Here is a 26,611-nt window from a genome sequence, read left to right on the forward strand (position 1 = left end):
ATTGGAAGAATCCTGTGAATCCTCTGGTAACACCACCATTCTTGTCATAGTAGACCGTTTTTCAAAAATGTGTCATCTGGTTCCTCTTCCTCATTTACCTAATGCCATGGAATTGGCTGAGTGTATGTTCCAGCAGGTGTTCCGTCTGTATGGGATTCCAGAGGACATCGTCTCTGACCACTGGCCCCAGTTTGTCTCCCGGGTATGGCGAGCCATCTGTGACCGGCTGGGGGGGGTTTGCCCTCAGCCTCTTCTCTGGGTACCATCCCCAGATCAACGGGCAGACGGAACGCCTGAACCAAGAAATGTACCTCCGCCAACAATGTTCTGCCTCTCCACACGACTGGAGTCGATATATGGCCTGGGCTGAATACGTTCAGAACTCACTCATTCATTCATCCATCTGCCTTATTCTGTTTCAGTGTGTACTTGGTTAACAACCCCCCATGTTTCCCTGGGAGGCGGAGCCTGGTACTGTCCCAGCTGTCGACGACTGGTTTCGGTGTAGTGATCAGGTATGGGAGACCGCTCACCGGCATCTGCAGGAAGCCTCTAATACCCAGAAGCGCTTTGTCGACAGACGCCGCCGACCTACGCCAATCTTTCACCACGGACAGCGTGTGGCTCTCTACCAGAGATATCCGGCTCCGCCTCCCGTGCAAAAAGTTCTGTCCTCGCTTCATTGGACCTTTCAAGATAACCCATCGCATCAACCCTGTCACGTACCGCCTCCAGTTACCCCGTCAGTATAAAATCTTCTCATCCTTCCATGTGTCTCTGTTAAAACCGGTCACCTGCAGTCCTCTTCATCCTCCAGTCTCAACCTGCGGTGCGCCCCCACCGTTGGACATCGGAGGGGAACCTGCCTACGCCATTCTGGCCATCCTTGATTCCAAACGCCTAAGAGGTCGCATATAGTGGACTGGAAAGGTTATGGGCCTGAAGACCATTCCTGGGTCCCCGACCAGGACATCCTCGACCCAGAGATGATTCAGGCATTCCACCATAAACGTCCGGATCGTCCCGCTCACCGACCTCGGGGTCGACCCCCGAACAGACCCATTGAACATCAGCCTCGACACAAAACGTCAGGTCAGTCCACGACCTTGTCGAACCAGCCTGCCAGACCTCGCCCCCAAGGTAGGCGGCCGCCTCTGCTCCCCCGCCCGCCCGCTCCACCCTCCGGTGCCATTGGGCCGTCAGGAGCTTCCCTTGGGGGGTGTACTGTAAGGTTCTGTATTTATTTTCTTAGTCAACCTTGTGTTCTGTTTCTTTGTGTTCTTGAACGTAGCCGTCTTTCATTTTTGTTCATTGATTTCACCTATGTAAGTTACTCACCTGGTCTCATCAGCTCCTTATTTAGTTCAGTTCATTCTGTTTGTGCCTTTGTGAGGTATTGTTCGTTTTTGACTCTACTAAGCCTTTTCCTAGCTCGATTGTGAGAACCATTTGTAGCCTTCAGTCCTAGTTTTGATTCACCTGCCTGTTTGCCTACCTGTGTATGACAATTGCCTGCCTGTGACCACGATTCCTGCCTTCTGCGAAGGCGTAATAAACACCTGCCGCACTCTGCAAGTGAATCTCACCTTTTTCTCCTTGAGTATTCATTACACAGCAGTGCTACCAACCGTCCACTACCTAGGATTCTCTCCAAGCTACTATGTGAACCTAACAATTTAGAAAAGTTATTGTTGCATGTAAACAGTCTTACAATATACAGACAACATAAAACAAATAGTGTATGCATTTGTCTATGGAACAATATAAACAGTCCCCTTCTATTCTTGTCCTATCCCATAGTCCATCACATCAGGCCTCCATACCGCTTTTTTTCTTTTAGAGATTTCTGGCTCACAAGGGGGACTCTTTCCTTCCTCTCAAATGTATAAATATCTTACTATCTGAATATAACTTACAGTATTCGCATGAACCAAGCCAAGAATGAAGACAAAGGACTGTGAAATGTTCCTTTGTGAGTGTTACTTGTAGATTGCTGATGTGACAGAGGATAAAAGCGGTTTTCTCTATCAAGATACATTTTTAGAAATGACCTAAATCTTCCCAGTGTCAAGTCAAAGTAAGTGTAATAGTCTAGTCCAGAGAGTCTGAGAGAATACATTTCTATATGTCACTCACCCACACAAATAGCATCTAAGAATAAAGAGGAATTACGTTTTTCTTGAATTCAACAGAACAGGATTTAATTACCTTGTCTATTGTTAACAGGATTCTGGTTGGAGTTGCCAAAGCCTGTGGTCGGTCTCAGGGTTCAATCCAGTTTAGTGTTATGATGCTTGGGCTATAAAGTCATTTTCTGCTGGAAAACCTTTTATACATGTTCATTCATTAACCTCGGTATTAGAGCTGTCCCTACTCGTTACATATTTCATTCTATTAGGTTCTAATTTTCAGAGTAAATAACTCACGGACACTAGAGAAGCTTAACCAAGTTTAATTCTTCCCAAAGGGTCTATACAGCTGTAATTCAGACACAGACATGGCTTCCCCTGTGGTAGTATTCATACCCCACTTTGGGTGGAGTCTCCTCCTTATCGCTAAACATTGCATCATTATTGCTAAGCACGGGGCTAAGTGACATGAGCCTTCAACGGTTTCTCCCCTTATAAGTACTGCCACATGTGATCGTGTTCCCTGCACTCAGCCCCTCCCAAGCTTCATTATGTGATTGTGTTCCCTGCACTCAGCCCCTCCCAAGCTTCATTATGGCACCCCTCATGTCTCTTTTGTAACTAATGTTCCTATACTTCTGAGTATGACAATGTTCAAAGTTTCACCCAGAATCCAACAATGCCCATGTAGGACTGTAACATACACCCTACCCTCAGCTCACCCTTTCCCCCCTGTGAATGCAAGTCAAGGCACGTTATGCTACACATTTCTATAATTTTATCTGGGCGAAAGGGATCCAACAGGGCAAAACCAACGCCCTATAGCCTCCTTGGATCCTTTCGAAGATTTATTTTACATTGAAACTGTAATAGAAATCATTTCAGAGTGTATTCACAGGCTGATAGACAAGTGAGGGCAAGCAACAAGGGGGAAAAAGGAAAACTAACAGCTGTTATGTTTCTCCAGACTCTCCCAAGTTCCTTAACCCTGACTCAACTTTGTAGTTACAGAATTGTTCATAAGCAGAATTATGACTCTACATGGGAGATATCTTCCACCCCAGCCTCCAACCCCCAATCCAGTCCAGCCATCTACAAGGCAACAGGAGGGTGTGTGGCAGAATAGGCTGGTTGGAGGAGCTATAGGAAGACAGGCTCATTTTAATGGCTGGAATGGAGTCAATGGAACAGAGTCAAACGTGGTTTCCATATATTTCATGTGTTTGATAACGTTAAATGTATTCCATTCGAGCATTACAATGAGCCCGTCCTCCAATAGTTCCTCCCACCAGCCTCCTCTGGTGTGTAGCCCTTAAATGTCACGAGAGCCCTTTGGCGTCTGTCCCAATTTCCTGCAGTGTCTCCTCACATCTGGGGTTTCTGTTAAGAATGTGTGTGTGCACAGTGTACAGTATGTGGTGGTATTTGTGTTTTTATTATCTAAACCAGCGTTGCAATTCTGGCACCAAAACAACACCCCATTGTTCATCTGGCCATTGTTTGTTTACCAGTATGAGAGGAGGACAAAGAAGGGAACGGTGGCTGGTCTACACTTTGGGGACTGGCGTCATGTGGCATCCCAAAAACATGAGGGTGTGGGGTCCTTGTTTTGGGGAGTGTGCCTTGACTAGCCATTGTCACCTGAGACTGATGGTATTTGACTTATTCATCAACAAAGATCTGGACCCAAGATAATTCAGCTAAACATATTTATATATATTTGTCTTCTCAGTCAGCGCTAGTTCATATTCCTTTTCACCTAAAAGGATAGTGGTTTTGGTAGCTAGCTGCATTGCCAAACGTCCCTGTACTTCTCTGAATCAAGGGATGAACATGACAAGAAGGAGGAGTGAGAAAAGAAGAGAGGGGAGGAGGGAACAAAGATAATCACAGCTGGGACTGCCACTTTTTCCCCTTTGTGTGCCAACTTTCATAAAGAGCACGCTCCCCTATAATGAGAGGCTGTTGATAATCGCTGTGATAGGCGGCCCTGATGGAAGGGCTGTGTCTCCAATGGCTGAGTGGACCACGGTCCGGAGCCTGCGATTGATTCACTATCAGCGTCGAGGTGCTGGGAAGGGCTGGCTGGCACTGGGGCCCCATGGCTGATATGATGATATGGCTTCAGAGGTGTGGCGGCCTGGTTGAGAACACGAGTGATACTGAGCTCCTACTGGGTGGCTGGCCAGATAAAAGGAGGGTGATGATGCTGTGTATGTGTGTGTGTGTGTGTGTGTGTGTGTGTGTGTGTGTGTGTGTGTGTGTGTGTGTGTGTGTGTGTGTGTGTGTGTGTGTGTGTGTGTGTGTGTGTGTGTGTGTGTGTGTGTGTGTGTGTGTGTTGGCATGGATAACTATACTTGTGGGGACCAGATGTCCCCACAAGAATAGTAAACAAACAAAAATTTGACAAAGTGGGGACATTTTGTTAGTCCTCACAAGGTCAAATGCCTACCTAGGGGGTTTGGGGTTAAGGTTAGAATTAGTGTTAGGGTTAGAATTAGGTTTAGGAGTTAATGTTAGGTTTAGGAGTTAATGTTAGGCTTTCGGGTTAAGGGGTTAGGGAAAATATGAATTTAAATTGGACTGAATTGTGTGTCCCCACAAGGTTAATAGTACAAGACTGTGTGTGTGTGTGTGTGTGTGTGTGTGTGTGTGTGTGTGTGTGTGTGTGTGTGTGTGTGTGTGTTTATGTGTGTGCGTGCGTGCGTGCGTGCGTGCGTGTGCGTGTTGCTCAGATATTGGTTGCTAAACTGTGATTACATCACCTACCACATTTTTTTTTAGATAGCTTTCATGCCAGAGTGACAGGCCAATGCTTTAACCTATATGAGTATGTGAGTGTGCACCTTAAATAGACACGTCTTGTACCAAGATGAAAAGTATGTAGGTTTCCGGATTGGCTTGAAACTGAACTGTGTTTACATAAGATTCTGTGGAAAAATACTTAATTTGTGTCCCAAATGACCTTCATGCTCATTTTACGATAAACACCATGCCCTAGTTTCCAGGATGTTCACAATCAAAGGGGCAGATGCGGTGCCGGAGTTCGCAGATTGTTAATTTGATTGCAAGATTTATACTGAAATGTGTGTACATAATCTCCTCTTAATAACTCTACATTTGAAGTGAGGGATCCCACTGGGCACAGACGTCAGTTCAAAGTCTAGTTTTGATTTACATTTGGTTGAGTTGTCAACTAACGTGAATTCAATGTGAAATCAACAAAACATGCCACCATGTCATTGGATTTTGGTTAAAAGTTTGGTGAAAAAAAGATGAAATGCCCTCACGTTGATGACTTTTTATTTGGAAATGTAGTTGTTTTTTAACTAATTAAAAACATATTTTGCTTTTTTACTTCATCATGAGTAAAGAAAATATATTATTGTAATGTTTCTGTATTGAAGAATGGGCGTCCATAGATTATACACCACTATCAATTGTTTGACATTCCATTGTTTAACTCAGCTGTTCTGGCAGAGGACCTGGTTAACGAAGCACAATATCTAATTGACTGGGTATGCCCCCGGAGAATATACCCTGATGAAGACAGGTTGTCTGTCGAAACGTTGGATATTAGGTTATTCAATTATTGCATCTGAGCTCATAGAGTGTGCGGCTCTCCTTTAATTTTTCATATGTCACCGGGGAAACCTTATTGTTGAGCACCATAAAAATAGTATAAAATATTGCCTATGGTCGATTTATCACGTCTCATACTGCATCTCTCAGCTATGTCAGAATTACTGTAGTGTGAAACGAATCTATACCTTGCGCAGCGCACAAGTAGCAGTTTCCTTTGGAGTTGGATAATTAAAATAAGTGCTCTCCATAAAATAAGTGCAACTATGTACAATCCCTGCATCTTGAATATTTTTATTCTGAGACTTTATTTTTCCATTAATGGCAGAGTTTAATTTCGGCTACTTTGATTGTATTGTTTTCTCTTTTTTTAACCTAGTGTTATTTATGCTGAGAACATAAATTATCAACATTTTACATGAGCTTTCCAGACAAAGTGTGACATTTTCTACAAACAGAAATGATGGGAACAGAAAAATGTAGTCAAGAAACGAAGGCTTTACTAAATCAAGAATATATGTTTTATTTGCATAACTTCATTTCATCACATTTTGAATTCAGATGAACTTGCTCTTTAACTAAAACTGATGGAGTCGAGTGATAAAAATATCTTCTTCAATCTCATCCCTGGGGGAGTGGGGAGTGCAGAGTTCCTTTTATCCGGTGTTTTGGAGCGGAGGCAGGGGCTGCGGTGGCGCCTGATAGGGTAGGGAAGGCAACTTTCCAGCATTATTTTTCCCCGGTGCATGATCTGAACCGAAAATGTTAAGGGGTGTGGATTTTAGCAGGGGAGGGCGGCGTACAGAGATTTTAGAGATTGTGGGGTCCCTGTCTGTCTCCCTGGTTCTCACCTCTTGCCTATAAAAGCATGAAACACATGTTTCCACCACTGTTGTATTTCGCGCGCAATTGCATGCAGCAGGTGTCAAGGACTACATCGATCCATTCATTGAGGATAGTGACAACGTTGAGGTAGAAATGGCTGAATCGATGCTCATCTTGAGAATGTGTTCCATAATGCTGGTCCTTGGTTTTTCAGGTGAGAATACAAAATCCTAAACACTTCAAGGTTTGAATATTTCTTTAAATAATCATATTAATTAGGCCTACTTTTATATTTGTTGGGAGTGGGACTATTTTTTGTTTTTAATTGTATTTATTCTATTATTTATTTGTTTATTTGTTCATTATTTGTCAATATGCATTTGCCAATAGTTTAAATAATATAGACATATATAGACCAAAAAATGTCACTGTTGGAGTTCATTTCTTTGAATATGTGGTATGCTTCAGTGTAATGAAACAAACTTCTTTAATCTGGTCACTTGAATGCCAACACACTGGATGGCATGGTTGTAGGCTGCTCAGCAGAAGTACAGTATAGTGTAGCTCTTAGAATATTTGGTCCAGTCTTAACACGTGTATTTTTCTGTTTTTCTTGAAATCAGTATATCAGAGCTGGTATAGCCTATATCTGATGATCATATCACTGCTACAGATGTAGGATCTTAATTTGATCAACCTGTTGCAGGATAGCTTTCCTCTGATGTAGGACATTTAAAACTTGGTGTGTGTTTAAAAAGCTTTCTGAAGTTTGTAATTTCCACTTTGACATTTCAGACTTGATTTTCCCTTAAGATACATTTATCAACCCCTACAAAAATGTAAATTCATTATAATCCACATAATAATGCACATTTCCTGTTGCTGCAGGATTATTTTTCCCTACATGTACAATATATAGCACTTTCAACACATTCCTCAAGTACATGAAAGTGGTGCTACAGCTATACAGCATCCCGAATGCTAGGACATAGGAGAGAATACTGAGTTTGGTCATCTCTTATGTTAAAAAATAGATTTTCTTTATTCTATCTCTACTGAGTTCCATCAGTGTGAGGTGTACCCAGAGCAATGTCCAAGCTCATCTGTTTCTGAGGCTGAATTGTAATAGGAGATAAATGCTTTCTGAATCCACCCCAGTCCATAATTTGGCAGTGATCTTTAAAATGCCAAAAAAGAGATGCCAACTAACTACTCTTATTCTAATTCCACCACATCTAAACTCATCCTAATTAACCCAGCTGTGATTGTTAAGGCTATATCTTCCCTCTGCTGTAATTTGGTTTAGGCTCCAAGAGCCCCCTGACCTTGTTTTACAACCAAATTGATGATAGGGGAAAGGAAAGCAAAAGGTTGGAAATCTAACCAACCATTTCACCTTTCAGTGGCCAACAAAGACAAAGACAGAAAGAAAGTAAGTTATGAGGCGAAGGAGATGTGGCCATATAAGAGAATTGGGACACAGACATAGAGCCTGTCTCATCCACAGCCATAGAGCCCGTCTGAGCCGCAGCCATACAGCCATTCTCAGCCACAGTACAGGAAGGAATAGTGTGCTGCTCAGGAAGTCCACCACTGCCAAGGTCCCTGCTTGTTTTTTTCCTGGCCGCCTGTCAGCATGCTGCAATTAGTCCCTAGGAGCCTATTTGTAGGCCTAACTTACTATCTCCAGATTGATGGCAATCTGCAGGGCTTCAGCGTTGACAGGAGCAATTGAGACCTCTCTCCTTCTGCAGGTGTCCCAGGTCAAATCAATCAACTGATCTCTCTTGGAAATGTATAGTGTTGATGAGTGCATCGTTACAGTCTGTTGTAGAGATACAGTGTAGAAAATACATTACAGGTGTGGTTTGGTGGTATTTGATTAATCACACTAATGTATTCTTAGTCAAGTCGATAGACAGGCCCAAATGTTTGGCTCTAGGTTCTCCATTTCAATAGTTATTCCAGAATGTAGAAGTTTCAAGTGGTGTTACTGTTAGGTGTCTGAAAGGTTGTTATAATATTGCTCTTCTTCCTCACTGTGTCAGAGGCCAAAATGGAAATCATCACCAGCAAGCCAGATGTGTTGCTGGGTGAGAATGCTATGCTCCTCTGCAAAGGTTGGTACAATGTTCTGGCATTTCCATAAGAGCAACATCTTACCATGGTTGAACAAATACAATATAAAGCAAAAAAATGTAAAGGGTAGAGTGTCTTCTGCATATTCTAGTACACTGGCATATGCAGTTGTATGAATTTATATATACTGCTCAAAAAAATAAAGGGAACACTTAAACAACACATCTTAGATCTGAATGAAAGAAATAATCTTATTAAATACTTTTTCTTGACATAGTTGAATGTGCTGACAACAAAATCACACAAAAATAATCAATGGAAATCCAATTTATCAACCCATAAAGGTCTGGATTTGGAGTCACACTCAAAATTAAAGTGGAAAACCACACTACAGGCTGATCCAACTTTGATGTAATGTCCTTAAAACAAGTCAAAATGAGCCTCAGTAGTGTGTGTGGCCTCCACGTGCCTGTATGACCTCCCTACAACGCCTGGGCATGCTCCTGATGAGGTGGCGGATGGTCTCCTGAGGGATCTCCTCCCAGACCTGGACAAAAGCATCCGCCAACTCCTGGACAGTCTGTGGTGCAAAGTGGCGTTGGTGGATGGAACGAGACATGATGTCCCAGATGTGCTCAATTGGATTCAGGTCTGGGGAACGGGCGGGCCAGTCCATAGCATCAATGCCTTCCTCTTGCAGGAACTGCTGACACACTCCAGCCACATGAGGTCTAGCATTGTCTTGCATTAGGAGGAACCCAGGGCCAACCGCACCAGCATATTGTCTCACAAGGGGTCTGAGGATCTCATCTCGGTACCTAATGGCAGTCAGGCTACCTCTGGCGAGCACATGGAGGGCTGTGCGGCCCCCCAAAGAAATGCCACCCCACACCATGACTGACCCACCACCAAACCGGTCATGCTGGAGGATGTTGCAGGCAGCAGAACGTTCTCCACGGCGTCTCCAGACTCTGTCACATCTGTCACGTGCTCAGTGTGAACCTGCTTTCATCTGTGAAGAGCACAGGGCGCCAGTGGCGAATTTGCCAATCTTGGTGTTCTCTGGCAAATGCCAAACGTCCTGCACGGTGTTGGGCTGTAAGCACAACCCCCACCTGTGGACGTCGGGCCCTCATACCACCCTCATGGAGTCTGTTTCTGACCATTTGAGCAGACACATGCACATTTGTGGCCTGCTGGAGGTCATTTTGCAGGGCTCTGGCAGTGCTTCTCCTGCTCCTCCTTGCACACGTCTCCTGATGTACTGGCATGTCTCCTGGTAGCGCCTCCATGCTCTGGACACTACGCTGACAGACACAGCAAACCTTCTTGCCACAGCTCGCATTGATGTGCCATCCTGGATGAGCTGCACTACCTGAGCCACTTGTGTGGGTTAGAGTGAAAGCACCGCCAGCATTCAAAAGTGACCAAAACATCAGCCAGGAAGCATAGGAACTGAGAAGTGGTCTGTGGTCCCACCTGCAGAACCACTCCTTTATTGGGGGTGTCTTGCTAATTGCCTATAATTTCCACCTGTTGTCTATTCCATTTGCACAACAGCATGTGATATTTATTGTCAATTAGTGTTGCTTCCTAAGTGGACAGTTTGATTTCACAGAAGTGTGATTGACTTGGAGTTACATTGTGTTGTTTAAGTGTTCCCTTTATTTTTTTGAGCAGTATATATATATATATATACACACACATAGATACAGTTGAAGTCGGAAGTTCAAATACACTTAGGTTGGAGTCATTAAAACTCATTTTTAAACCACTCCACAAATGTCTTGTTAACAAACTATAGTTTTGGCAAGTCGGTTAGGACGTCTACTTTGTGCATGACACAAGTAATTTTTCCAACAATTGTTTACAGACAGGTTATTTCACTTATAATTCACTGTATCACAATTCCAGTGGGTCAGAAGTTTACATACACTAAGTTGACTGTGCCTTTAAACAGCTTGGAAAATTCCAGAAAATTATGTCATGGCTTTAGAAGCTTCTGATACACTAATTGACATCATTTGAGTCAGTTGGAGGTGTACCTGTGGATGTATTTCAAGGACTACCTTCAAACTCAGTGCCTCTGCTTGACATCATGGGAAAAATCAAAAGAAATTAGCCAAGACCTCACACAAAAAAAAATGGTACACCTCCACAAGTCTGGTTCATCCTTGGGAGCAATTTCCAAATGCCTGAAGGTACCACGCTCGTCTGTACAAACAATAGTACGCAAGTATAACCACCATGGGACCACGCAGCCGTCATACCGCTCAGGAAGGAGACGCGTTCTGTCTCCTAAAAATGAACGTACTTTGATGTGAAAAATGCTAATCAATCCCAGAACAACAGCAAAGGACCTTGTGAATATGCTGGCGGAAACAGGTAAAACGAGTCCTATATCGACATAACCTGAAAGGCCGTCCAGCAAGGAAGAAGCCACTGCTCCAAAACCGCCATAAAAAAGCAATTCCATAGAAAATTTGTGGGCAGAACTGAAAGAGCGTGTGCAAGCAAGGAGGCCTATATACCTGACTCAGTTACACCAGCTCTGTCAGGAGGAATGGGCCAAAATTCACCCAACTTATTGTGGGAAGCTTGTGGAAGGCTACCCAAAACTTTTTACCCAAGTTAAACAATTTAATGGCAATGCTACCAAAAACAAATTGAGTGTATGTAAACTTCTGATCCACTGGGAATGTGATGAAAGAAATAAAAGCTGAAATAAATCATTCTCTCTAATATTATTCTGACATTACACATTCTTAAAATAAAGTGGTGATCCTAACTGACCTAAGACAGGGAATTCTTACTAGGATTAAATGTCAGGAATTGTGAAATACTGAGTTTAAATGTATTTGGCTAAGGTGTATGTAAACGTCCAACTTCAACTGTGTATATATATATAAATATACATCCTTAACAAATTTTTCAAATATGATACATATAATCACACATAACCCCTCATAGCTGGTGGGGAAGGAGACATCTCCTGGCAGAAAGATGGAGAGGATGCTGAAGATTACCAGGTTGAGAAAGTGGATGAGACATCGTCAAAACTGTTCATCAGGAATGCCAAGATGGAGGATGCAGGACAGTACAAATGCTTTTGTGAATTTGATTCCGGTCACAGAGATGATAAATTGTATACCATCTTTGTCTACGGTAAGATGTTTAAAGTTAAACTTTTCACCTGGCTAATATGACCAAGAGTCAGTGTTGAAGGGTTTTTCTCTTATTGTTTGAGTATTGAGCTAATTAGTGTTGTCTTGCAAGATCAAAGATGCCACATAGCTCATATCTCTGTCACACACACACACACACACACACACACACACACACACACACACACACACACACACACACACACACACACACACACACACACACACACGTTTGTTATAGTATCGTTGTGGGGACCAAAACGTTTATTCCCATTCAAAATCCTATTTTCCCTCATCCCTAACCCTAACCCTAACCTTAACCCCAAACCCCCAACTTCCTAACCCTAAACCCTAATTCGAACCCTAACCCTAAACCTAACCCCTAAGCCTAAAATAGCCTTTTTCCTTGTGGGGAAGAGTAACATTTTCCTTAATCCTAACCTTAGCCCCAAACCTCAAACCCCCAACCGAACTCCTAACCCTAATTCTAACCCGAAACCCTTAGCCTGAAATATCCTTTTTCCTTGTTGGGACCAGTGAAATTTTCCTTGAGGATAGTAAAACCAAAAACACACACACAATGACCCTTTCACTCTCTCCATCCCTCTCAACTTACCCAGAGCGGCCATCCTTCGGGGAAACACCGGCCTACCATGAGTTCCTGGAAGGTCAAGATGGGCTCATCACCTGCATGGTCACTGGCAAGCCGGCGGTGGAAGTCAACTGGGAGAGGGACCATGAGAAACTGCACTCTGAAGGTAGGAGGGGTACCCTGGGTTCTGATTGTTCATGTGGTATGGGGGTCTCTTAGCTTCCTAGCTCCTCGCACTAGCTGCTGCCTGCCTGCCTGCCTGCGACCAATGGAGAGGTGGCAATGGTGGACAGGCTGTTGAGGGGCAGAAGTGGTCACGTAGCTCATAGGCTAATCCGATTTGCCGTAAAAATCGAGGGATGTTTTCCGGACTCTTCCCCAGGAAACATCTGATTCAATCTGTCTTTTTTTTCCAGAGGGACAAAACACACTGAAAATAACCGTCAGACAAGCCCTGACCCTGTTTCATGTGAACGTCCCCATTGACAACCTTAAAGAGAAAGCGTGATTGCTTTTTGAAGCTTGGTTATATTGATGATTAAGCAGACAGAACGTGTTCCTCATGCTGAGATGGGGCTGATCTTTCTTTTCCCTGTTGCCATCTTTTGCTCCCAGCAGGTCGGATCAGAAGACTAAAAGACAACTCTCTACAGATCAACAACATCACCAGGAAGGATCACGGAACATATACCTGTGAGGCTAAAATCAAGGACCGGCCCATTTTCGAAAAGCTCAACATCTCCATCTCTGTCAACGGTGGGGTTACTCAAAGTGCAGGAGGGAATAAGGGATATTTTAGGATCTTTATTTCGTAGAAACTCTGTATAGACCAGAGGATTAGGAGTGTTGTTGTTGACTATAATAAATCATGTCTCCTCTGACCCTCCTGCTGTAGTTCCTCCCACAGCGAAGATCCATGAGGAGGTGAAGATAGCCACGGCCGGACCAGAGACCAATGTCTCCCTCAGCTGCCTGGTCGAGGGAGTCCCCCAACCGAACATCATCTGGACAGTGTGAGTGTGTGTGTGTTTCTTCACACTGATGTGCATGTGTGTAAAGCCAGAGTATCCTGCTCAAAACAGTTTGCAATAACACAAAGAGAGAGCAAGAGAGAGAGAGAGAGAGAGAGAGAGAGAGAAAAACTAGTGTGTATTGGAAAGTGTATGTTTGGGTGAAGGCCTCCAGTGTGTCTATATTTATGTGGTCATTTATGTCTCAGTACACCACTAATGTGGCGTGCCATCCTGTCTGTGTGGTTGACTGTGTGTCTCACTTCCTGTCAACTTCCTTATCAGCAGCGTGCTAATGTTCTGTAGCACCAGGCCTCACGTCTGTCTGTCTGTCTGTCGGCGCTTCCCTCCTCAGCCCAGACTCTTCAGATGAGTCCCGCTACAAGTACAACTCAGACAAGAGTGAGCTGATTATCTCGTCCGTAGTCAGGAGCGACCACGGAGAGTACATCTGCACGGCCAAGAATAAAATCTCAGAGAGCAGTGCCATGATCATGCTGGATGTCTCAGGTGTGGTTTGTTAGAGAACATCAGGAAACACACTCCCCCTGGAAACAAACCGCTTTAGCTTCATAAGACTAAGCTTTCTCCAAAATAACAGATAAAAAATGGCTTGTTATTTGAATACTTCCTTCCAGATGTTTACGTTCCTGATATACAGAGATATCATGGAGAATTTGATTCTATGTAAGCAACCATTTTCTGTCAGACAGTCTAGTGAGCCTGAGCCAACAGAAGCTGTTTCAGAAAACAAACCATTTGATCCCATTCAAACCCATTACCCGTGTAACATTTTCAACCAGGGAAAAGCAGCAGTGTGTGTCTCTCATCAGGGAATATATATATATTTTTTATCTTCAGGTGTTTTCAGAAAGATTGATGGAAAGAATGGGCACCTTTGAGGAAAATGGGGAAGGTTCATGCTTTTTCAATTTCAGTCAAGTTCTAGGTTTAGTGTTTTTTTTTCAAATCTAGTTCTTGGGAGGGTCATGTAATTTTTAATTGATGAAATTCCAATATTTCTTAGTGTTTTAAAATGAGTTGCTTATAAGGCTATATATCGATGTGTGCCCGATGCCGCCCCTCATCTCTGATTCTCCAACGGTCAAACAATATCAGGTGTGCCTATAGGCTATTTAGTGTGGTCTCAATCAAATGATCCGTAGCCTATAGGCTATAGGCTATGAAATGCATGCTTGCAGAAGCACAGAGCAAAGTTATATTTCTACGATAGAAGCTGATTAAACAGCATGATCATTAAACAGGTGCACCTTGTGCTGGGACCATAAAAGACCACTCTAAAATGTGCAGTTTTGTCACACAACACAATGCCACAGATGTCTCAAGTTTTGAGGGAGTGTACAATTGGCATGCTGACTGCAGGAATGTCCAACAGAGCTTTTGCTAGAGAATTGAATGTTAATTTCTCTACCATAAGCCGTCGTTTTAGAGAATTTGGCAGTACATCCAACCGGCCTCACAACCGCACACCATGTGTAACCACGCTAGCCCAGGACCTCCACATCCGGCTTCTTCACCTGCGAGATAGTCTGAGGAGGGGAAGGGTGCTGAGTATTTCTGTCTTTAATAAAGCCATTTTGTGGGGAAAAACTCATTCTGATTTGCTGGGTCTAGCTCCCCAGTGGGTGGACCTGGCTCCCAAGTGGGTGGGCCTATGCCCTCCCAGGCCCACCCATGGCTGCGCCCTTGCCCAGTCATGTGAAATACATAGATTAGGGCCTAATTAATTTATTTCAATTAACTGATTTCCTTCTATGAAGTATAACTTACTAAAATCTTTGAAATTGTTGCATGTTGCCTTTATATTTTTGTTCGTATAATTCTATCACTATCGATTGATTAATCTATTCACGTTCTGTGCAACAGAAGATGTTTAAACACAGACAGCTTTTAGGGAAACACTTGTGACCTTCTCTCGTTGGGTTAAGCCATTGAAGAAGAGTAGCCAGCAGTTAAAACTTACTGTTAGGGGTGTGTACGGAGGCGATGTCAGGTGCAGGAGATCAGAGTGTAGTAAACAGGCGCACTTCAATTCCGGTCCAAAAACTACAGCACATAAAAACTTAAACGTGCCAAAAACACATAACATAACAAAAGTATAGCGCCTGAATAATATCCACATAACAATAAACAATTACACACAAAGACATGGAGGGGAAACAGAGGACTAAATACATGCAGTTGATTATTGAATGAAAACCAGGTGTGTATGGAACAAGAAAAAACGAATGGATATATGAAAAATGGAGCGGCGATGTCTAGAAAGCCGGTGACGTCGACCGCCGAACACCGCCCAAACAAGGAGAGGAGCCGACTTCAGCGGAAGTCGTGACACTTACATTTTAGTAGTCCTACTCTGTCTGGGGTGGAAAGGTAGGCAGGCCTAACTTCAAGATTCCTCATGATGTCAGAGATATAATTATTTGCTATCTTGGACAGTTTCATTTAAAACAAGACATTTGGCATTAGAGAAATATGATAAGATGAACAAATAGGGACAACTCTCTGTCCATTCTTGGCCTGTAATTTTGGTAGTTTGTGTGTTATTAACACATATTCTGCTAATATGTAAAATGACGTAGAATTGCATAAAAGGCCATTTTTTCTCGGACCTGCAAATACGATGATAGATTTATGCAATGCTTTTACTATAAAGGAAATCTTTCCACCCATACTCTTGTCCACGGGGGTCTGTGAACCCACAACCTTCTGGCCCCGGCCGCAGCCCTGTGCGCAATAAAAATTCCTTTGCTGTCATGTAATGCTTACAAGACAGAACAGTTTCTAAAACTTCATATCTAAGGCTCTGGTCTGTCCAAGAAGTGAGGGTAAATGGTAGACATGTTCTCTGTTATCCACTTTATGTTTGAATTATTATTTTGGGTATAGGGGACGGTCACTTTTTTCTTTCAAGCGTTCAGGGAGGGTTTAGGTCAAATATATTTTGCTGAAGGGAGGCCCATCCATTTTCATTTCAGAGAGGTCAGTTTTTCTCCATGTAACCCTTATTATAAATAACTTTCACTCCCTAACCAGATACAATACCAATATCTTTCTGGTCTTCGAAGCCATCTGAACACACAACAAAATAATTTTTCCTATTTAACAGAAGATGCACATATATTGTTAATAATTTACACATATTCTTATCTATTGTAATTTGTTTGTTATTGTCACACAAAGCACTCAGTTTGTCCTGTCTCTTGTTCTGTGCGTGTTTACAGAGCATCCTGTAGCAGTGCTGAGCCAGGAGAAGATGGAGGTGGAGCCAGGCCAGAGTCTCTCAGTGTCCTGTAACGTCTCAGGACACCCTATGCCCGCACTGCAGTGGGTCAGGAAGACCAACAATGACCACCTGCTAACAGTGGTAAGACAGACGATACATTCACACAGTGGCATTAATTACAACAAATATTGGGGGAGAATCAGGCAGAGAATACATTTTTTGTTATATTTCTCTCCTCTGAGTTCCTGTCTGGTTGTGTTTGTGTGGACACAGGACGCTGGTGGAGGTCGAGTGAGAATGGAGGATGGCTATGTCCTGGTCATTGACAATGTGACGCCCTCAGATGGAGGGCTGTACAGCTGCATGGCTATCAGTCCTGCTGGCAACGCCTCCACAGACTTCAGCCTGCAGAGTAAGGCCACTCTTGACCTTCCTACTCTGTTATGATAATACTTAGCACTAACACAACATTCCACTGGACAGAGACGTCAGTTCAATGTTAATTCAACGTGAAATCAACAAAAAATGTCACCAAGTCATTGGATTTAGGTGAAAAAAATATGAAATTCCCTTGCGTTGATTACTTTTTTCAAATACAATCAGTTTTCCACGTTGATTCAACGTCCACTTTGATTCGATCAGTTTTTACCTTTCAATAAAGGGACAAGCAGCCACAAACCACTATAAAATTCTAAAATAACTGGAAACAGTGGGAGATTTTAGCTAAAGTGTAGGTACTCTAAACTCAGCAAAAAAAGAAACGTCCCTTTTTCAGGACCCTGTCTTTCAAAGGTAATTCGTAAAAATCCAAATAACTTCACACATCTTCATTGTAAAGGGTTTTAACACTGTTTCCCATGCTGTTCAATGAACCATAAACAATTAATAAACATGCACCTGTGGAACGGTCATTAAGACACTAACAGCTTACAGAAGGTAGGCAATTAAGGTCACAGTTATGAAAACTTAGGACACTAAAGAGGCCTTTCTACTGGCTCTGAAAAACACCAAAAGAAGAAGTCCAGGATCCCTGCTCATCTGCGTGAATGTGCCTTAGGCATGCTGCAAGGAGGCATGAGGACTGCAGATGTGGCCAGGGCAATAAATTGCAATGTCCGTACCGTGAGACGCCTAAGACAGCACTACAGGGAGACAGGACGGACAGCTGATCGTCCTCACAGTGGGAGACCACGTGTAACAACACCTGCACAGGATCGGTACATCCGAAAATCACACCTGCGGGACAGGTACAGAATGGCAACAACAACTGCCCGAGTTACACCAGGAACGCACAATCCCTCCATCAGTGCTCAGACTGTCCGCAATAGACTGAGAGAGGCTGGACTGAGGGCTTGTAGGCCTGTTGTAAGGCAGGTCCTCACCAGACATCACCGGCAACAACGTCGCCTATGGGCACAAACCCACCGTCGCTGGACCAGACATACTGGAAAAAAGTGCCCATCACTGACGAGTCGCGGTTTTGTCTCACCAGGGGTGATGGTCGGATTCGCGTTTATCGTCGAAGGAACGAGTGTTACACCGAGGCCTGTACTCTGGAGCGGGATCGATTTGGAGGTAGAGGGTCCGTCATGGTCTGGGGCGGTGTGTCACAGCATCATCGGACTGAGCTTGTTGTCATTGCAGGCAATATCAACGCTGTGCGTTACAGGGAAGACATCCCTCATGTGGTACCCTTCCTGCAGGCTCATCCTGACATGACCCTCCAGCATGACAATGCCACCAGCCATACTGCTCATTCTGTGCGTGATTTCCTGCAAGACAGGATTGTCAGTGTTCTGCCATGGCCAGCGAAGAGCCTGGATCTCAATCCCATTGAGCACATCTGGGACAAGTTGAATCGGAGGGTGAGGGCTAGGGCCATTCCTCCCAGAAATGTCCGGGAACTTGCAGGTGCCTTGGTGGAAGAGTGGGGTAACATCTCACAGCAAGAACTGGCAAATCTGGTGCAGTCCATGAGGAGGAGATGCACTGCAGTACTTAATGCAGCTGGGGGCCACACCAGATACTGACTGTTACTTTTGACCCCCTCTTTGTTAGGGACACATTATTCCATTTCTGTTAGTCACATGTCTGTGGAACTTGTTCAGTTTATGTCTCAGTTGTTGAATCTTGTTATGTTCATACAAATATTTACACATGTTAAGTTTGCTGAAAATAAATGCAGTTGACAGTTTCTTTTTTTGGTGAGTTTATTTACATTTGCAGTGTTCACCGTTTTTTATTTCTAATGACAATGTTCTTATTCTTTCATCTCTGACATGCTCATTCCCTCTTCACCTCTCTGTCTTTGAACTGCTCTGCTCCCTACTTTCTCCCTATTTCACCCTCCTTCAATCCTCTCGTTCTCCATGTTTCTCTCATCTCTCCTCCCCCAGCCTGGCCAGGTAAAGCATCCCAGGTAAGTGGCACCCCAGGGCCCACGTCGGTCCACTTCACCCTGGGGGCTTCCCTGGTGGACGGGGGCTCTCCCATCACCCACTTCACCCTCCAGTGGAAGACAGGACGTGAGAACAATTGGCAGGAGAAAGTCATCCAGTCCACAGGTAAACACCTGACTCTCAGTGCCCAATCTATTTCATGAAATACTATAGATGATGTTTGAGACATTTAAGATGAAGCCAATGAATACGCTGAGGACTAGAAGTCGTATCTGATCACTGATTTCCCTAAACCAGGGGAGGCCTCTGAAGACCATTTTAGTGATATGACTTGTTATGAGTAGTTTGATTGGTTTGAGTGTATACATATATAAAAGTAATATGTGTGTGTTCATGCACTCTGTTATTTGTGTGCAGACCCCCTGGTTATCACAGATCTGAACCCCTACACCACCTACTCTGTCCGGTTTGCCCCAAAGACCCACCTGGGTCAGGGAGGCTTCTCCGAAGAGCTCACCGTCCGCACACAGGGCATACGTGAGTGTCACCCTCCTCTTCCTCCTCTCTCTCTCCTCACTCCCAACCGCATCATATCTAGGCAAATGCAGTATAATTATTACTAATTGTCACCAACTATCATTGTTCAAACTGCATTACTTGTGTCAAGCTACAGTATATCCATATTGCCTACTGTTTTGAGTGTCTATCTACAGTTGGAGTTTACATACACTTAGGTTGGAGTCATTAAAACTCATTTTTCAACCACTCCACAAATTTCTTGTGAACCAACTAGAGTTTGGCAAGTCGGTTAGGACATCTACTTTGTGCATGACACAAGTAATTTTTCCAACAATTGTTTACAGACAGATTATTTCACTTATAATTCACTGTATCACAAAAGTATCTATATCCACAGTCAAACGAGTCCTATATCAACATAACCTAAAAGGCCGCTCAGCAAGGAAGAACCCACTACTCCAAAACCGTCATAAAAAAGCCAGACTACGGTTTGCAACTGCACATGGGGACAAAGATCATACTTTTCAGAGAAATGTCCTCTGGTCTGATGAAACAAAAATAGAACTGTTTGGTGATAATGACCATCGTTATGTTTGGAGGGAAAAGGGCGAGGCTTGCAAGCCGAAGAACACCATCCCAAGCTTGAAGCACGGGGGTGGCAGCATCATGTTGTGGGGGTGCTTTGCTGCAGGAGGGACTGGTGCACTTCACAAAATAGATGGAATCATAAGGTAGGAAACTTATGTGGATATATTGAAGCAACATCTCAAGATGTTAGGAAGTTAAAGCTTGGTCGCAAATGGGTCTTCCACCCCAAGCATACTTCCAAAGTTGTGGCAAAATGGCTTAAGGACAACAAAGTCAAAGAGTGGCCATCACAAAGCCCTGACTTCAATCCTATAGAAAATGTGTGGGCAGAACTGAAAAAGCGTGTGCGAGCAAGGAGGCCTACAAACCTGACTCAGTTACAATAGCTCTGTCAGGAGGAATGGGCCAAAATTCACCCAACTTATTGTGGGAAGCTTGTGGAAGGCTACCCGAAACGTTTGACTCAAGTTTAACAATTTAATGACAATGCTACCAAATACTAATTGAGTGTATGTAAACTTCTGACCCACTGGGAATGTGATAACAGAAATAAAAGCTGGAATGAATCATTCTCTCTACTATTATTCTGACATTTCACATTCTTAAAAGAAAGTGGTGATCCTAACTGAACTAAAACAAAGAATTTTTACTTGGATTAAATGTCAGGAATTGTGAAATACTGAGTTTAAATTTATTTGGCTAAGGTGTATGTAAACTTCCGACTTCAGCTGTATTTTGGCTGGAAGAAAAATTAATCTGCCATAATTCACTCATTCCGCTGTCACATGATCATCCACATGACATCATCACCTACTCGCTGATGGCTATTCATGCTCCATTACTGCCCCGCTCCTGATGACATCATCCCATTCCATCGGCATTCGGCCCCGCAGGAGGTAAAGTACTGATACGTGTCGAAAAACTCTGAAATGTAAATTTTTCACGGATAACCAACCTCCCTAACATGACAGTAGATTTCTCACACTGTGTGTAAGCTGGCTGATGCATGAACACCCCTGACCTCTGTACCTATTGTACCAACACACTGCCTCTACCTCCCTCCCTCCCCAGGGGAACCAGACAGCCCGGTCCTGGTGGCCAGCGAGGGGAAGGTTGAGGGCAATATGTTCTCAATCCCTTTAATGCAGTTGGACAACGGAGACTCCCCCATTATCCACTACACTGTCCGCTACAGATTGGTGAGTATGCATGCGTTTTTGTTTTTCAGTGAAGACAAAAGATCTAGACATTACAGTGTGCAAGACCTTACACCCCCCCCCCACCTCCTCTCTCTCTCTTAGAATAAGGTGGATGAGGACTGGAGGGAGAAGGACCTGCCGTCCAACTCGACAGTGATCAACCTCCATGACCTGCAGTATAAATCAGACTACCACATGGAGGTGCTAGCCGTCAACTCCTACGGCTCCTCCAGCTCCGCCAAGCTGAACTTCAACGTCCCACAGCCTGGTAAGCTGCTATGGCATACTGTAGTAGTGAAATAAAGCTTGAGACCTTCCAAGAGGTGGGACAAATACTGGATTGAGCAGAGTAACGCAGTGCTGCCACCACCTTCCAATAAACCAGTATGTAAGAGTGAAGGACACACCAGAACTCAAATCAAATCAAATGTAGTTATATAGCCCTTCTTACATCAGCTGATATCTCAAAGTGCTGTACAGAAACCCAGCCTAAAACCCCAAACAGCAAGCAATGCAGGTGTAGAAGCACGGTGGCTAGGAAAAACTCCCTAGAAAGGCCAAAACTTAGGAAGAAACCTAGAAAGGAACCAGGCTATGAGGGGTGGCCAGTCCTCTTCTGGCTGTGCCGGGTGGAGATTATAACAGAACATGGCCAAGATGTTCAAATGTTCATAAATGACCAGCATGGTCAAATAATAATAATCACAGTAGTTGTCAAGGGTGCAACAAGTCAGCACCTCAAGAGTAAATGTCAGTTGGCTTTCATAGCCGATCATTGAGAGTATCTCTACCGCTCCTGCTGTCTCTAGAGAGTTGAAAACAGCAGGTCTGGGACAGGTAGCACGTCCGGTGAACAGGTCAGGGTTCCATAGCCGCATGGCAGAACAGTTGAAACTGGAGCAGCAGCATGGCCAGGTGGACTGGGGAAAGTAAGGAGTCATCATGTCAGGTAGTCCTGAGGCATGGTCCTAGGGCTCAGGTCCTCCGAGAGAAAGAAAGAAAGAAAGAAAGAAAGAGAGAAAGAAAGAAAGCGAGAGAGAATTAGAGAGAGCATACTTAAATTCCCACAGGACACCGGATAAGAAAGGAGAAAAACTCCAGATATAACAGACTGACCCTAGCCCCCCGACACATAAACTACTGCAGCATAAATACTGGAGGCTGAGACAGGAGGGGTCAGGAGACACTGTGGCCCCATCTGATGATACCCCCGGACAGGGCCAAACAGGAAGGATATAACCCCACCCACTTTGCCAAAGCACAGCCCCCAGACCACTAGAGCAATATCTTCAACCACCAACTTACCATCCTGAGACAAGGCCAAGTATAGCCCACAAAGATCTCCGCCACGGCACAACCCAAGCTGTGACTTCACAGCAGACAGGTTCTTGGACCAATTCAAACAGTCAAAAGACCCACACAATATTGATGAAGGCACATATAGGACCCAGCCCTACAATAACTGTTCTGTCCTCCCTTCATAACCCAAACTGTAATTTAAAAAGGTACTCCTAAAAACTAAACACATTTAACAGGACTCAGCCAACAGAATAGGACACAGACATGACACTAAAAATATTTAAAAAATGTAAAAACATTTAGCTTGTCTAGCTGACGAGACGCTCCCGTGGGGTCTGAGCATGTGCACCCTTGCTGAGCCGGCAGGCATGGCAAGTTGCAGGCCGACGGTAGGTACGTATCTAAGGTGAACTGAGTAGCCTTAGCCTTAAGCGACAACCCCCCAAAAAATCTTTCTTATCTGGTTGCCGTCGGCAGCCCTACACAGCAGCGAATAACACCCTCCCACCATTATAGGGTGAGCGCAATATAATTGCAAGGGCTACAGAGCCTCACGTTCATCGAAGGACCAGCTCCTCCGCTACCACCTTTCTGCGCTCTCACCTTAAAAATAGTTTTTCCAGAGTCCCGGGCAGAGCTGGCAAACAGGCACAGGTGCCAGCAATTAGTTCATTATTTGGTGATGTCATTCCTTACGAGCTGTTTCACAGCTTTACCACAGTCGCATACTGGAAAACAGACTATTGCACAGACTATCTGATATAAAACAGTTACAGAACAGAATGCCAGGTCAGGATAAAAGGTTTTACTGAGTTTAAATATGATTATCTCTCCCTCTCTGTGTCTTTCTCCTTCTCTCCGTCCCTTTCATCCCCTCCCTCACTCCTTCCCTCCCTTCTTCCCTTTCAGTAGCCAAGATGAATAAGGGTGGGATGGGGAAAGGGGCTGTGGCAGGCATTGTCATAGTCATCTTCTTGGTGCTACTGATCGCTGTGGACGCCACCTGTTGCTATACCAACCACTGTGGCATGCTGATGTTCCTGGCTGTCAAGCTGTTTGGGCAGAAGGTTCCTGGGATGAAGACTGTGGAGGAGGGTGACGGCACCTCTAATGGGTAACACTGTTCGCTAGCCTACTGTCTCCCTGTTCCTCAATGTAACATATTCAGAGGGTTGTAGTGTGGTTATGTGTGTTTCTCTGTATGAACCCTCCTGAGCCTCAGTTTATGTGTGTCCTTCAATGCAGAGACTTGAAGTTGAATGGGCTAGGAATACCGAGGGATAGCATCCCAAAACTGCAGACACAAAATGGGGAAAAGAATGGGTTGGAGGCGGAGGTCACGTGCGACAAAGCGCCCCTCACCAAATTCGAGTAGGTGGCCCATGATGATGTCAGAGGGGTGGACACAGCCCACCCTCGCCCTAAACGGGCTGTAATCCATAAAAAATGGCAGAAAGAGGCACCTCCACACTTATAAGTCAGCAAGTGTGTTTGATCACTGACTAATTAAATTATAACTACTATACCCATGTGCAAATTGAAACTCTTAGCCATTTTTTGATACCCATGTTAATTGTTTGGTAGTCACCACCCACTCGCCACTGCTAGAGTCTTTGATGACTTGAGCTGATGAACACAGGAATGCCCTCTCAGAATTAGTAGGCACAGTCTTATTTTCATGTATTTGCATGTGCATATTTAGTTACTGAGCTAATGACTCATTAATATTTGCATGGCTAGTTGTATTGAGTTGTATTTTATTTCTAACCTGACCTATCATTTCCTATCAGGAAGACGTCCCCCAATGTAGATCCTGCCACAGAGGCCTGAGTTACTGAACAGGAAGTGACATCATAGTATCTGAAGAATGGAACCTGTAAATGTCAAAGTAGAAAGGAGGAAGTATTGTGAGTTGAGGGGTCTTAGTTAAATGTTTTTCGAGAGTTCCCAGGACAGTCCATGTTGAGAAAGGATAAGGATTAGGAAAGTCATCTGTGAACTGTAATGTCTAACATTAACAGATTGTTGTAATTTCATCCAGCCCTGTGTAATCTCATGTTAAGTGTTACATTTCCTTGCTTTTATGTTTCAGTACATTCATGTTATATTTCAGTACATTCATGTTATATTTCAGTACATTAAGGCTGCTGTAAATTGTCAGGGAGACCTTCGTAGTTCATTAATTGAATCATAACTAATTATTTATTGAAGTCTATTTTCACTTTAATCTGCAATATAATCTGTAAGCGACATATCATTATTTAATAAGGACATTTTATCCTAACATATTAACAATATACAGCAGGACTGCCCAACCCTCCTACTGGAGATCTACTGTCCTGTAGGTTTTCAGTCCAACCCTAATTTAGCATATCTTATTCAGTTAGTTAAGGTCTTGTTGAGCAGCTAATTAGTAGAATCAGGTGTGTTAAATTAGGGTTGGACTGAAAACCCACAGGACGGTAGATCTCCAGGAAGTGGGTGGGCAGCCCTGATATACAGTATACAGCATAATCACATTAACAAATAACAACGTGTCAAAATTACATCTCTTCAAGTGTTGTAGTCATGAGGAATATACAGAGCTCATATATGACAGAGCTATATGATGTGCTTATTTTTTAATAATCTGTTGTTAAATTGCAAATTGCTCATATAATCATTTTATGTTTGTATTTGTTTAATTATCCACTTTTTTACTGTTTATTTTGTACATTGTACACTGTATATTGTTTGTACATACACATACAGTATAACAGCTATGCATTTTGCTATTTAAAAAATGTGACTTAAAAACATGCTGTTTTTCATTCACTTTTCTTGAATTTACCATACTGTAGGCCTTGTGGTCTAGATATCAAAGTTCTCTGACCACCTCAGTGTGATTGTAGTTGTCTGTAGTTAACTGCATCGTCATCCTCTGCCTTGTTATTCCGCTGCCTTCTTTTAAGGGGAACAGATTTTAGTGCAGATCTATATTTGTATTTACTTAGTAGTTATTACTATATTACAGATACTACGTAATGTAAGCCTATTGCTGCATTGTTGCGTACATGTTTTTTTGCAAATTATTATGCAATTGTTTTGATACACATTATTTTACTTGTGGAATTTACTGTGAGTGTCTCACTCACTCTGTGGTTATTTACCTGGGTGAAGGAGCAGGGCTGATATTGAGCTCTGCGTAGTTCATGTCATCAGGATCAGTGATCGGCTTGGCTGACCGTCTCATGTTTTCATAATTGTCCTCTGGTGTAGACAATGTTGCTTTTTGTATCTGTTAGGGTTGAACTGGCTATTTGTTTGCATAACTTATATAATATACCGGGGAAGCTATGCTACAATATTAAGTATATAAAATACGGATAAATCAACTGCTGAAGACAAGAAGAACTACAACCGGCGACAGGAAGTGCGTCACGAGGCTGGGACCAGCCTGCACGCCGACGATAGGAGGAGCATGTTTAAACCACGCTCATCCTCCCTCTGACAGGCCAGCAGTGAGCGGGAACTATCTCTGTCAGAGTATATAAGAGAGAACAATAGGATGGGACGATCTCTTCTCTGTCTGCCCTGCGAGGTGTCACAAAGAGACCGTATATATACGAACCACACATTTACCACACACGTGTCTGCATTAATTAAAGTACAAATAAATCAGAAGTTACTATGTGCTGACTATTTTGTTCTGATACCAGAAACAAATTGACGCAACTTTAACATATCTAACAGTCAGAATACAGTCAAAATACTGAGCACTGGACCCTGACATAGAATGACTCTCTTTCTACTCTTTGGTATACTTTAACTAACTCAAAGTTCAATGGGATTGATTTACACATTTACCATTCACTTTCATACGAGCTGGTTTTTATTATCTAAGAAAAATAGAACAATAAATTACATGTGTAAAGTTTGTTTCGAAATGACAACATAGCCCATTCGTAATGACAACCAGATTTGCAATGACAACCACAGT

The 26,611-nt window shown here is 43.4% G+C and overlaps 1 protein-coding gene across 4 annotated transcripts; it reads left to right on the plus strand.

The window, feature by feature from the left end:
- The first annotated feature begins 6,484 nt into the window (after positions 1-6,484).
- Positions 6,485-26,036, plus strand: ncam3 (neural cell adhesion molecule 3). Of its 4 annotated transcripts, none has more exons than XM_029736489.1 (16): positions 6,485-6,750; positions 8,585-8,656; positions 11,586-11,780; positions 12,400-12,537; positions 12,990-13,127; positions 13,267-13,384; positions 13,737-13,891; positions 16,627-16,769; positions 16,902-17,040; positions 19,025-19,192; positions 19,445-19,565; positions 21,204-21,333; positions 21,436-21,601; positions 23,542-23,746; positions 23,878-24,003; positions 24,423-26,036. In XM_029736489.1, exons 1-16 carry the CDS (start codon positions 6,690-6,692, stop codon positions 24,460-24,462), a joined length of 2,115 nt encoding a protein of 704 aa, XP_029592349.1. In that variant the 5' UTR covers positions 6,485-6,689; the 3' UTR covers positions 24,463-26,036. The 4 variants fall into 4 exon arrangements, with proteins under 4 accessions (XP_029592349.1, XP_029592348.1, XP_029592351.1 ...); XM_029736488.1 differs by having other exon boundaries at positions 6,488-6,750; positions 12,987-13,127; XM_029736491.1 differs by lacking the exon at positions 23,878-24,003 and having other exon boundaries at positions 6,488-6,750; positions 12,987-13,127; positions 24,427-26,036.
- Positions 26,037-26,611: the final 575 nt, after the last annotated feature.

This window comes from Salmo trutta, chromosome 37 (genome assembly GCF_901001165.1).
Source record: "Salmo trutta chromosome 37, fSalTru1.1, whole genome shotgun sequence".
Lineage (NCBI taxonomy): Eukaryota > Metazoa > Chordata > Actinopteri > Salmoniformes > Salmonidae > Salmo > Salmo trutta.

Excerpts from the sequence above, each read along its gene's own strand:
- ncam3 (XM_029736488.1), top strand. The coding sequence starts at position 6,690 with ATGGCTGAATCGATGCTCATCTTGAGAATGTGTTCCATAATGCTGGTC. Across the intron at positions 13,385-13,736 it reads CCGAACATCATCTGGACAGT|CCCAGACTCTTCAGATGAGT; the intron begins GTGAGTGTGTGT and ends TTCCCTCCTCAG. Across the intron at positions 23,747-23,877 it reads GGTGACGGCACCTCTAATGG|AGACTTGAAGTTGAATGGGC; the intron begins GTAACACTGTTC and ends CCTTCAATGCAG.